Source organism: Malus sylvestris, chromosome 11 (assembly GCF_916048215.2).
Source record: "Malus sylvestris chromosome 11, drMalSylv7.2, whole genome shotgun sequence".
In the NCBI taxonomy this organism is placed as follows: Eukaryota; Viridiplantae; Streptophyta; class Magnoliopsida; order Rosales; family Rosaceae; genus Malus; species Malus sylvestris.
The window spans coordinates 6,357,767-6,371,288 of record NC_062270.1 but is presented as its reverse complement, the minus strand read 5'-3'; the positions used below and the strand labels follow the sequence as shown (position 1 = coordinate 6,371,288).

The 13,522-nt window shown below is 32.3% G+C and overlaps 1 protein-coding gene and 2 long non-coding RNA genes across 3 annotated transcripts in view; 1 reads left to right on the top strand and 2 right to left on the bottom strand.

The window, feature by feature from the left end:
• The window catches only part of LOC126589050 (putative disease resistance RPP13-like protein 1), a 93,349-nt gene extending 92,175 nt beyond the window's left edge, over window positions 1-1,174 (bottom strand). The window contains exon 1 of the mRNA XM_050254234.1: window positions 568-1,174. Within this exon, the coding sequence (XP_050110191.1) occupies window positions 568-637 (70 nt within the window). The 5' untranslated portion in view covers window positions 638-1,174. The remainder of the gene's footprint in view (window positions 1-567) is intronic.
• Window positions 1,175-5,154: 3,980 nt separating this feature from the next.
• LOC126589063 (uncharacterized) lies at window positions 5,155-7,256 on the bottom strand. Its single transcript, XR_007611698.1, has 2 exons — window positions 7,085-7,256; window positions 5,155-5,436 (listed from the first exon to the last, which is right to left on the bottom strand). It is a non-coding gene; the product is annotated as an uncharacterized LOC126589063 (long non-coding RNA).
• Window positions 7,257-7,494: 238 nt separating this feature from the next.
• Window positions 7,495-8,010, top strand: LOC126589064 (uncharacterized). The gene is made up of 3 exons (XR_007611699.1): window positions 7,495-7,614; window positions 7,687-7,739; window positions 7,846-8,010. It is a non-coding gene; the product is annotated as an uncharacterized LOC126589064 (long non-coding RNA).
• Window positions 8,011-13,522: the final 5,512 nt, after the last annotated feature.

Sequence of the window (13,522 nt, the reverse complement as noted above, 5' to 3'; positions counted from 1 at the left end):
ATATTTTCAACAGTTCTTTGTCATTTTTTTGGACTTTGACTATTTATTTTATCAATGCGGCTTAATTTTTTGTATTCGCTGGTTTAGTTCTTTTAAGATGCATATAATATTCACAATGTTCATGCTCAGTGTTAGTGTGACAAACTTTTTTACTAAAAATTTCTATTCCCCTTGAAGTAAAAGAATTGTGGCTTCCTTGTTGTATGCTCAAACTTTTCTTGGCGGTCCTAGTTGTTTTGCGCATTGTACTTGTAAATTTACATGCCAAAGCAATAAATTAGTAGGTGGATGAAAAAGCAAGAACTAGTATAAATCTATTTTTTCAATTACTATAGTCTAAAGTAAGAAAAGAAGAGGATTTTCTCGTCTTCACTCTTCTCCTACTTGAACGGTTACGGTTAAATTATGTTAATATCTTATATTCATTTTTATACACAATAAGACAAAAAAATAATATGTGAAAGGAGAGAACGGAAGAGGATGAGATAAAAGGAAAGAGAATCCTACTCCAAAAGAAATTGCAGTATTCATCTTGGGAATGAATTAGGGCTTTGATTTTGAGTTTACCTTTGTGCCATTGTAATGATTTGGGTCTGTTTTGGGTTGCTGGGTTACTTGGTTTTGGGCCGGCCATCATTATTTTATGGGATTTTCCTCATTTGTTAATAAGGTCGGCCCCTTTGGAGACATAGATACCTGCCACTCTTGAAATACTTGCACACTTCAAGTCTTTAACCCTAGACCTTACACTTTGTTATTTAAAAGTTCTAAATTAATTTTTAGCTCACACGTCTATCAAAATTATTTTGCCCACTTTAATCCCTTCAAATTAGAATTAGTGAACCACACATTTTGCTAAATAATTTGAAGGCTTTGTTAACTTTTAGGGTTCATTTGTGTTGTAAGTTTCATTTTTAGGGATTTATATAACCTGATTTAAGCCTTTGTTGTTGAATAGGCTTCTTCTGTGCCTAAATCAGGTTATATAAATGTCTTCTGTGCTTAAATTAGGTTGTTGAATTGATTTATATAACCTGATTCTAAGCCTTTCTTTTTCATATATAGAATTTTAACCCTATTTTTGGTTTCTTTCTTATTTCAATTATTTGAAGAAGAGAAAAGTGATTATTCTCCTATTTTTGTGGATTGCAGGAAACGTGCTGCCGACTAGGGATTTAATATTGCAGGTTTCAATGACTTTCTATCCTGTGCTTACTTATTTTTTATTATCTGATTTTAAACTTTTAACAGCATAAAGTTTATGAAAATTCAAATGTATTTGACCACGATATAATTTTAGAGGATTTAAAAAGTGAAGAATTTTGGTGGATGTAGAGGAATGTTTTAAGTCTTAACATAGTTTAATGTGGACTATCCTTTTATTTGGGTCGATTAGGGATGAGGATTGGAGATCAAGAAGTACAAAAAAGTAACTGCTTTTGCTACCTAGGATATATTATACAAAAGAACGGAGAGTTGGATGGAGACCTTAACCATAGATTACAAGTTGGATGAATGAAGTGAAAGAGTGCATCAGGCGTGTCGTGTGACCGTTGTATGCCACTGAAGCTCAAGGGAAAATTTTGTAGGATGGCAATGCTTTATGGCATGGAATGTTGGGCGGTGAAGTATCAACACGTATATAAAATAGGTGTAGCGGAGATGAAAATGCTTCGTTGGATGTGTGGACACACGAGAAATGATAAGATTAGAAATGAGGATATCCAAGATAAAGTAGGAGTAGCTAAAATTGAAGGAAAGATGAGAGAAAATCAGTTACGATGATTTGGACATATGAAACAAAGGCCTACTGATGCGCCGGTTAGAAGATGTGATTACGGAATAGAGGTTCAAGGCCGAAGGGGTAGAGGAAGACCTAGGAAGACTTTGGAAGAGATTCTAAAAAAAGACTTAAGAGTACTTGGATTTAACGGAAGACGTGACACAGAACCGAGTGCAATGATGTTCTAGGATTCATATAACCGATCTCACTTAGTGAGAAAAAACTTTGTTGTTGTTGTAGTTGATATATTGATGGAATGGGAAGAAAGTCATTGACTCTTTCAATCGGGATTCATATTGATAAATATCCCATTTTTGCTGATCATTGCAAAATATGCAATTGCCAAAATGCAGAGGACTACACAGAAAGAACAAAGAGAAAGTGCAAAATGGTGTTTTAGGTAATGAGTTATAATTAATTAAGCCGCTGTATAAAGAAGCTCAATCAAACTAAAGGGTGAGAGATTGAAAGTGACGGGCAAAGTTCGCGTTGAAATTGTTAGTCTTTATTTCTTTTATTGAACTGATGGTATTTTTGTTATTTTTTCCTTATTGAATTGAGATTTTTCACGAAATGACCAAAATGATTGATGGTGGACAAACACAAGGTCCAATTCTATCGATTTTAAAAATCTAAGCTCAAAGTAAGAAGTTATGCCAATTTCAGAGATTATTTAAGCTAAAAAAGCCTAATAGTATTCATGCTTAGCCCATTTAAATGGCAATTGGGTTCTTTAATCTACAGAAAAATAGATAACTACAATGGTACGCTGCATGATTAGATTATCCAGAGTTCATAGAGGCAAAAGGACGCAACAATCAATGGCCGAGTCACCCCGAACCAACGTAGTAAATGGATAGAAACGTAAACCCAAGACTCGGAAAGCCAAAAATCACCAAATTAGAGAGAATCTCAATAAATAGTGCTAAGTTATTGGTCCACTTTCATAAATAGTGTCTAGTTCTTGGTCATGAATAATAAATATTGTCTAGTTCTTAGTCCAGTTTCATAAATAGTTTCCACTAATTGGTTTAGTTTTGAAATTAGTGCTTAATTTTTGTTTTCGTTTCATAAATAGTGTTTACTTATTGATCCAGTTTCATAAATAGTGTCTACTTATTGATTCAGTTTTATAAATAGTGTTTACTTATTGATTTAGTTTTATAAATAGTATCTACTAATTGGTCAAGTTTTATAAATAATGTTTAATTCTTGGTTCAGTTTCATAGGTTTGAAACTTAGACCCTTTTTGAACCTGTAAAAGAACTCATTGCGTCGAAAAAGATGAACCCAGAAGTAATCTTTTAGATCAAAACCTTGAGAAGATTATGTTCTCAGTAATTACTGTTTTCAATTACTAAATTAAAATTTCTTCACATTTTTTACATACCTACAATAATAATTTAGCTCTCCATCCAATTTTTTGAGCATGAGTGTCATCTTGGAAAAAATATTCATTGTCTTTAACACAAGTGGTATACCACGTGTTATTATGTAAGTGGCAGAAAATTTTATTTTTTACGCTATTAATTTTTTAACGCAAGAATCTCACAACTTGTATAGAAACACACAAGGTTCTAAAAAACGCTAGGTGCTTGTCGGGCGGTGGGCTAGCACCTAGCGCCTAGGCGGCTAGGCGAAGTCTAGGCGGGCGCCTAGGCGGCCTAGGCAGATTTAGGTAAATTTTTTGTATATCTTGTAAATAAATGCATATTGACACTTACAAAAAATTATACTTGTATGAAATCTATAGATAAAATGCAAAAAAGTATCCAACAAATTCAAAATTTAAAAACACATTAAGCATATATGCCATATAACTTAAGACAATTTGAATGATTATATCTATTTTTTTTTTAAAAGTGAAAATCCCATGTAGTGGGTTGGGTGGTTCATAGTAAAAAGAAAATTCTAATGTGAATATAGGAGGTTCATAGTAATTTAAAAAAAGGAAAAAATGGAGATCATATTAATTATGTTTAATTTAAAGGGAAATAAAGATGTCAAATATACCCGAAGGTACACGTTCTGAAGAGAGCCATACCAATTAATCTAAAAGCAAATCAAATCCCTAGAAGTAATGCCATGACTTAAATGGTGTTGTGAGAAAAAGCAATCAGAGATAGCAAACTTTAAGGGTGATGGCAATGGATCTTTAGGCTTCAATATCTCCTTGGTTTATGCACCCATGCAAAGTCACATCCAACGTCTTAAGAATCCTCTAAATTCTTGCTTAGATCCTATTGGACAAAGAACGCAGATCAGACGGCTCTAGGGTTGGTCTACTAGTGTAAGGACTGACACCCTATCATTTTTTACAAGAAAAATCAACATGCTACGACTGACAGCCTATGGCTTTTTTACAAAAAAGCAAGCAACTTGATGCATGCTGTCAAAACGTGATTGGAGGTAAACTAAGAAAAAAATTAAATAATAAAATATGTAGTGTGCGATGTGAAAGGAAGAGAGAGAAAGTCATTTCTCATCGTCTTCAACCCTTCGTCTTCGCCAAGCCGTGAACCAAAAACCCAGAAATGCAAGAATGCAGCTGATCTGCATTCTTGAAAACAGAACAAACTGAAATTCCTGGACCGCCTAGGCTACTCAGTCGCCCGCCTAGGCCGTCTCGGCGGCCGCCTAATTCCTATCCCGATTTTGCTCCCGATTTTGAGTTAATCCCCGCGACCAGCCACCGCCCAGTGCCTAAGAGCCGCCTAGACCGATTTTTAGAACACTGGAAATACATGGTGTACCACCACGTATTCTGGGCACATTGAAAAATTTCTCGTTATCTTAACTACTATTGAAAAACAACACTACAAAAATAAAACTGGAGAATGTAATTCAATTTGAAGTCTTTTTCTTATTCTAAGCAAAAAAAAAAAAATCTATTAATGAAGCTAACAATGGGAGAAAAAAGTGGAGTGTGGAAAAAGAAGAGGGGGGTGGGGGTGCGCCCAACGCAAGTTGGGTTTTTTATTTTTTATTTATTATTTTATCTTTATCATTAAATAAAGTTAGTATATGATTTTTTATTAAAATGTAAAGATTTGCAGTTTTTTTTTTTTTTAAGAAATATCAACTGAAGTGGAATTATTGTCTGTTTTAATGCAATTATGCAAAGTTAATTTCAATAGAAAATACTACTCTAATGATTTTTTCGACCCAAGGAAAAGAAGACTTCAGTTATCAGGTTATGTGAATCAACTGACAGAGCCAAGCAGAGATCACCACCTACCTATTCCATTGCTAAAATTTCAAGGCGAAATCTACATCAGTGGTTTGGTGAGATGACTCAAATGTGAGAGCCAATCAGAGAGCACCAAAAAATAAACCTCTGTAATCGAACAACAAAATCACAAACCAAGGGATGCAACAATTATGATGTACTCAGTTATATTTCAGGAAAAAGACATGAAATATAACTGACAAGAATCAGAATAAGCACCATAATCCAAAAGACATGATTTTATCACGCAAAGAGAAGAAGGCTATCAGTTAATGATTTTCTACACTTAATTACCAAACCACTGCATACTTTGATTGTGTGGGAATAGATTTATGCCATAGAAGCAATACGGCTTCTCCCAACCCAACAAAAGGGTTTTCTTTATTTGTTGAAAAAAAAAAATTCCCATGCAACATTCGAATACCTGTAATTGAAGAAAACGAAGCACGGGAAATTGGAATTCCTCCACAAAAATATCAAAACAAACTCCTCTGCAAAGCAACCAAACTAATTTCAGCAATCTTATCTAAACCTTAATATAAGAGAATACGCACAAGATTTCATCTTCACAATAGAACTAGTATCAATTCACATTATCTACATATTCAGACTTCTAGCAACCGAGAAGATTCCAACACATCATTTCACTCCTAAAAAATGAAAACAAAAAAAAAAAAAAAAAAAAAAAAAAAGATTGGGCATATAATCACAACAATAAATCGCAATCTCACCTACCTTTAAGCCCATTTCCCTTCACCCTAAACAGACTATTCCAAAAGATCAAAGTCAGGCACCAAGAAACTGCAATTTGCAAAGTTCTCCACATTTCACAAATCTAAAACAAAGACTTTAAAGCCTATTTATGTTTTTGGCAAAAAAAGAAAATTAAAAAAAAAAGTTGAAAGCTGAAAGCTGAAAGACGGGAATCACTTTTTTCCGTGATCCATTTCATCTCAACTCGAATTAGTTATCAAAAGGCCTACTTTACAAAAGGAACGTCGTTTCCCGGGAACAACACTTTTTGGAGATAAACTGGTCATTACTGAAAGATTAGATCTTCGAAGCAGCTTCTAGGGTACAGAGGGCTCCGAAGCAGCTTTTAGATTAAACCTAAACAAAACCCTAAATTGAAACTCTGATTTCAATATAATAAACCTAAACAAAATACCAAATTCAAATTCAATATAATCAAACCTAAGCAAACTAAATAAAACACTGAATTCAATAATCCCAAAAATTTAGAACCTGCTTAGTACTTTATTTAAATCCAACTTTTAAAACTGAAAAATACTTTTGAAGTTACGTTTCAAATTTTAGATATTAAAAACTTGTTTAATTAGACTATTTTAAAAAACTGAACTCAACACAACTTAACAAAAAAAGTCTATTGAACTAGAGACAACCTAAAAAAAAAAAAAAAAAGAGTATTCTCTAAAAACACCAAAACTGAGTTCACCTTCCATGTCACTTTGAATCTCTCTCTCATCTTTCTTCTTTGTTTTTTCTCTACTCTTTATCTCCTCTGATCCTATCTTTCCTTTCTCTCCAGCCATCCTCTCTTTCTTTCCTTCTTTCTCCTCTTTCTTCTTCTCGCACGAACCTTTTTTTTTAGATCTCTTTATCCAGTTTAAGTTCTAAGATTTAAAACTAATTTTAAATCTCATACCAAACAAGTTTTTTAATCTTAAATAAAATTATTTTTAAGAAATGTTTTTTAGAAAATATTTTGAGAAATGATGAATTTTTTTTAATATGAGACCAAACAAGGCCTTAAAAGTATTTAAAACAAACTTTTCAAGTATTTGAATATTATTTATGGATGAAAATCTTTTTTCCTTTTGTATTTGTATTAATTCTATGAAACATGCAATAAGTGAAAAACAAAACCAAATTCAACACATCTAGAATTCAAGAATTTTGAATACCTGAAAAACCTCATACCTGACCCACAACCACTACTTTTTTTTTTTTTTTTATAACAAAGCCCTCGACCATGAACTCAGAAAAGACTGCATGCTACCCAAGGAGAAAAAAAAAACAAAAAGAAGCCCCAAATCGGTAGGAGAACTCACCATGAAACCTAACTTTTTCTGGGCTTAAAGCTTTCTTCGAATCGGGACCGGATTGTGTTGCGGTTAACAGGTTTTGAGAGAGATTGTGCTGGGGTTCGTGGTTTTTTTTGAGAGAGGATTTTTTGGTTCGTGGTTTGTGAGAGAGAGAACTGGAGAGATTCTGGACGCAAATGGAACAAACTGGTCTCTTTAAAGACGTGGTCCAAAAAAAAAAAAAAAAGACGTGGTGGCCTATTTGTTTATTATTTTTTTGTCCAAAAACCAATTTGTTTTGGTCTTCTTTGTTCCTTCTCCATGCCGTTTCAGTGATTTTTTACCTAGCCCACGTGTCGATCATCGTGAGGTTTGGTTTTTACTTTATACCCACTTTGCTTTTTGTTCAGTTTCTCATACGAAATTCTACATTTCTATCGTTTTGCAAGTTGTGCGTTTTCCTTTTCCTCTTTCCATTCTCGCATTCGATCGTCCCTTTCAAATCTCGCTTTGTGTCATTTTCAGGTCTTGGTTTCTTCACTCAACAGCGAATCAGTGTAAGGGTTTTCAACTTTTGATTTTTCTTTTGTTTATGATGGTTCTGATATAGCAATTTGATTAAATTTTAGGTGGCTGAGAAGTGCTGCACTGCCCCAGATTCCTTTTGTTTAAACCCTCTCAGGTCTTGCAAGTTCATGCTGGTTATTTTTCCGATTTTTTTAACGTGCGTTTTTAATTTTTTAATTTTTTGGGTTGTGTCATTTGATTTAGTTCTTTTTTATTTTCAGCAAGCGGTGATTGTCCTCCTGCGCTCTGGCAACCATAAAGAACACAGCTTTAGGTACACTTACCCTCTGATGAAAATTTCAAGTTTAGGTCTTTATTGATTTTTGAGTGAAGTGTTTTATGGTTTTGTTGATTTGGCTGGTATGTTTTCATTTGTTTCATTAAAATTTAATTTGGGTTATTGGGTATTTCTTGATTTGAATTATTTGTAAATATTGTTTCTGCCCCAGTTTATGATATGAATAACTGTAACTGGATGATAGTATGAGCTCAGTTATATTATTTGAACCAATGACGGCTGTTCAATTTTTTTTCTGTCTTTTTAAACTTTCATGAGTCATTTAATTTTTCTTAATCAATATTTTGTTTAAGTCTTTACTCTTGCATAGTTATCAAATTTTGATTTAAGTTAAGCTTATCTTTCCTTATTTATCTGCATTACTTACACAAGAAGTATTGTTATATAACTGATATCTAAGAAATTAATATTTTTACTTATTTAATCATTTATTTTAAGACTTGGTGATAACAATTTTTTAACTCATACAAGTTATGTTTGGTTTAAGCAAAGATTTAATGGAAGACACAGAGATAACTCCCATCTCTAAGTTACGGCCATATATAAAGGCTGAGAAAATCAAAGCTCGCGTTTGTAGAATATGGAAATCAACAATTCTCGGAACTACTCAAAAATACACATGTCTACACTGCATTTTGCTTGATGAGACGGTGAGAAAATATTGTTTTATTATTTGCTTTATATTGAAAAAGATAAAGCAAATAATAAAATAATATTTTATTATGATTTTCGAGCCGTTTTCCGGCCAAACTACGGCGAGTTAGCCATTGAGAAAGATACCAATCTCTTTGTCTCATCGAGAAGTATGATTTTCATTTTTGAATCACTCGATTTCGTTGAGTATTGAAGAAGTTATGAACGTTTAAAGTTTACCCAGTTTTCGACGAGTTTTCCAGTTTTCAAGTAGAATAGTCACCTTTCAGACTATTTTCCGGCCATCTTCGGCAATCATTGGGCTTCCAAATAGGTATAATCTTGTTCTATACTTTCCTATCTTCATTTTGATATATTATGGGTCGAATTTCGTTAAGAATCGATTGAGTTACGAAGCTTTAAAAATTGCCCAAAGAGTTTTTAACGGAATGACCAAAATCATGGATGGTGGACAATCTCATGGACCATTTCTATTAATTATGCAAATCTCAGGAATCATTTTGGCTATTTACCCTAGCTAAAAAGCTTATCCAATATTACCACGGACATTTAAAATCCGTTTTGAGTAAATGGTTTTAACAACGGGCAAAACTGGGCCGTAATAGAAAATGTTAGAATAATAATGCACAAGTAAAGCTCGTTGCAGTTATTTAATTGAGAAATTTTATTTTAACCCATATTTTGTATCTCAACACTCAACTTACTTTTTATATCCACATTATATTTGATTTATCCATCATTATCTATTTACACCCAACATTATTTCTGAAACCGCATTTACTTATCAAAACTCAACTCAATCAAACTTTTTTTTACACCCAACTCAATCTACTTAAAAATAAAAAATAAAACCCTAACCAGTCCATCATCTCCACAGAGCAGATTCCCTTCTCTCTCTTTAAAAAATCTATCCATCTCCCATGGTTGTCATTCTGCACTCCCATCTACTCCTCCGTAGTCATCCAAACATCTTCATCTTCCTTTTCTTCTTTATTTGACATCTCTAAATTTCTAGAGTACTAATTAGCTTAATAATCGGTATAGGCTTCTAGTTAGAGTGTTTAATGAGTTTGGTATGTTTCAATTAAATGAGAATCTTCTAGCCTCTATATTCCTATATGTGGTAAAAAAAAAATGGGTATATTCATGATAACTTTTGGTAGATCAATGAATATTTTTAATCGTGGATATTTATTACATACAAAAGTTGCGGACAACAATTCACATTACATTGAACTGTGGCTAAAAAGTATATCACATTTGCACATTTTATAGGCAAACTCATAGCTAAGCAGTTTTTATTGTGGAGTAAAAGTTCAAGAATTGATCTAACCTGAATGTGTAATTGAGTTTATGCATTTTAATGATTAAACTGATAAATATTTCGACCATATATGAATTTAATATCGTAGTATCTTTTAGCCTCTATATGCCACCAAAGTTGCGGATAAAATTCATAATACATAGAACTGTGGTTAAAAAGTATATCACCTTTACACGTTTTATAGGTGAACTCATAGGTAAGTAGTTTTATTGTTGACCAAAACTTCGGGAATTGATCTAACTTGAATGTATAATTGAGTTTATGCATTTTAATGATTAAATTCATAAATATCTCGACCACATATGAATTTAATATCGTATTGTCTTAGCCTCTATATTGATATTTGTCGCAAAAAAATGAGTACCTCCATGAGAAAATTTTGTGGATCGATGAATATTTTCAATCTAGATATTTATTAGATATCAGAAATTATAAGTCAATGCCACGTACAATATGTGTTAAGACATATTTAGGGAAACTGTTATTAGCACTTCAAAAATCTAATTCTACACTCCGCACAAATGTATTTTTCTTTCTAATTATAGAAAGTTTGGAGTGTTAAATGAAAATTTTGAAGTGCTAATTACAATTTTCTATATTTGTATACATTTTATTTTAGTTTGGAAGTCGACTTTCTTTTTTTTCTTTCGTTATCAAGTTGGGAGTATCACTGACTGTGACCCTGTGCAACTAGTTGTTTATTCGTTTTAAATAATCAGCATTATTTCTTACAATGTCTTGGGCGTATGAATAACAGAAATAAAACGGTCATGATACAAGCTAAATAGTAGTAATACTAATTAGTAAACAACTTGTGCATAATGTTTGCATAAACGGTCATGATACAAGTTGAACAATAAATAAAGGCATTATCACAACTTAGGGGTGGTGAGCAATCCCATTAAAATAGAACTAAATATACATATTAAAAACAAAAACAAATTGATGCAAAATCTCCCGACGACTAATACTATTCCAAGTCATGCATGAAACATACACATTTGTCCCTTCATATCACTTGGTTATAAGCAAACATCATGCATTTACTAATAATGTTCCAAGTCATGCATGAAACCTACACATTATTTATGCCACTTGGTTATAAGCAAACATCATGCATTTACTAATAATATTCCAAGTCATACATGAAACCTACACATTTGTCCCTTCATGCCACTTGGTTATAAGCAAACATCATGCACAAGTTGTTTACTAATTAGTATTACTACTATTCAGCTTGTATCATGACCGTTTTATTTCTATTATTCATGCGCCCAAGACATTGTAAGAAATAATATTGATTATTCAAAATGAATTAATAACTAGTTGCATAGGGTCAATTTCAGTGATACTCTCGACTTGATAAAGAAAGAAAATAAAAGGAAGTCGACTTCCAAACTAAAATAAAATGTATATAAATATAGAAAATTGTTATTAGCACTCAAAAAATCTTATTTGGCAATCCAAATTTTCTATAATTAGAAAGAAAAATACACTCATGCAGAGTGTAGAATGAGATTTTTGAAGTGCTAATAACAGTTCCTAAATATGTCTTAACAAATATTGTTCGTGACATTGACTTAGACTTTCGTGAATAAACTTATAATTTATGGTATCTAATAAATATCCAGATTGAAAATATTCATCGATCTACAAAATTTTCTCGTGGAGTTACCCATTTTTTTGCCATAGATACCAATATAGAGGCTAAAAGACGATACAATATTAAATTCATATGTGGTCGAGATATTTATGAATTTAATCATTAAAATGCATAAGCTCAATTATACATTTAAGTTAGATCAATTCGTGAAGTTTTGGTCAACAATAAAACTGTTTACCTATGAGTTCACTATAAAACGTGCAAATGCGATATAGTTTTTAACCACAGTTCTATGTATTGTGAATTTTTGTCTGCAACTTTTGTGGCATATAGTGGCTAAAAGATACTACGATATTAAATCCATATATGGTCAAAATATTTATCAATTTAATAATTAAAATGCATAAACTCAATTACACATCCAGGTTAGATCAATTCCCGAACTTTTGCTTCACAATAAAAATTGCTTAGCTATGAGTTCGCCTATAAAATGTGCAAATGCGATATACTTTTTAGCCACAGTGAATTGTTGTCCGCAACTTTTGTATCTAATAAATATCTATGGTTAAAAATATTAATTGATTTACCAAAAGTTATCATGGACGTACCAATTTTCTACCACAAATAGGAATATAGAGGTTATAAGATTCTCATTTAATTGAAACATACCAAACTCATTAAATACTATAACCAGAAGCTCATGCCGATTATTAAGCTAATTAGTGCTCTGTCAAATGATGAAGATGAGGAAGAGGTTTGGATGACTATGGAGGAGTAGATAGGGGTGCAGAATGACAACCGTGGGAGATTGAAGGATTTTTTAAAGATAGAGAGAAGGGGATTTGCTCCATGGACTGATTAGGGTTTTATTTTTAAGTAGATTGAGTTGGGTGTAAAAAGAAGTTTGATTGAGTTGCGTTTTGATAAGTAAGGGCGGTTTCGAAAATAATGTTGGGTGTAAATAAATAATGATAGATAAATCAAATACAATGTAGATATAAAAGAAAGCTGGGTATTGAAATACAAAATATGGATTCAAATAAAATTTTCCTATTTGATATGACCACGAGAGGGTAGCCCATTGTTGAAATAAATTGAATCACAACGCCTTCTTGAAATCAGTCACGGTTTATGAATGTTGTTAGTTAATTTATTTAGGAGGACGTATTCAATTGAGAGATTTTAATGGATTTATAAATCCATAGATTTTTATGGAATCTAATTGATTTGTAGAGATTCAATGTAAAATTTTGATTCAATTCCCTCAAAATCTCTTTGGAAGATGTGAGATTTGTAGATGCTTAAAATACAATACAAAATCTCTCAAATTCTCTCTAATTCCTCAACTTTTTCAAATTCTTTAAAATCAAATTCTAATTGAATATACTGGAATGTTATAAACTTTTTTAAAATCCTAATTGAAGACACCTGAATTTTTAAGAATTTTAATAAACTATCTTAAAATCCTGATTGGATACACATTAAATTTCAGAGAATAACTTAAATTTCTGATTAAATACCCCTAAATTCATTAAAATAATTAAAATATTTCAAAATCCCAGTTCCCCCCTTAATATACTCTCGAATTTGTTATCAGAACCAACTCTATCTTAAACCCAATCTATATACCAATTCTAGATCTGATACCACCAACCACCCAGTCTCACCCATTCGCTTCCTTCGGCGGTTTCTCCGAAATCTCCAAACTACTTATTTTTCTCTCCAAAGCCCCGCCCCCCTCTTCTTCGAAATCGCAACCATCTTCTGTCCAGCGCCCACACAAGAACTCATCACTGACGCAGAGCTCGCCGAAAGCTTCCTCCGGAGAACTCAATTCCAGGATTAGTATGTCTCTCGATTTCTTTGTAAAAATATTAAAATTTAATTCCGTTTATTGAAACGGTACCGTGATTATTGTGCAATTAAAGTGTAATTATGAATATCTAAGTATGCTTTTTTACAATTCGATTTTGGCTAAATGTGATAAAGATTAAAGCTTTACTTAGTTTTGGTTCAATA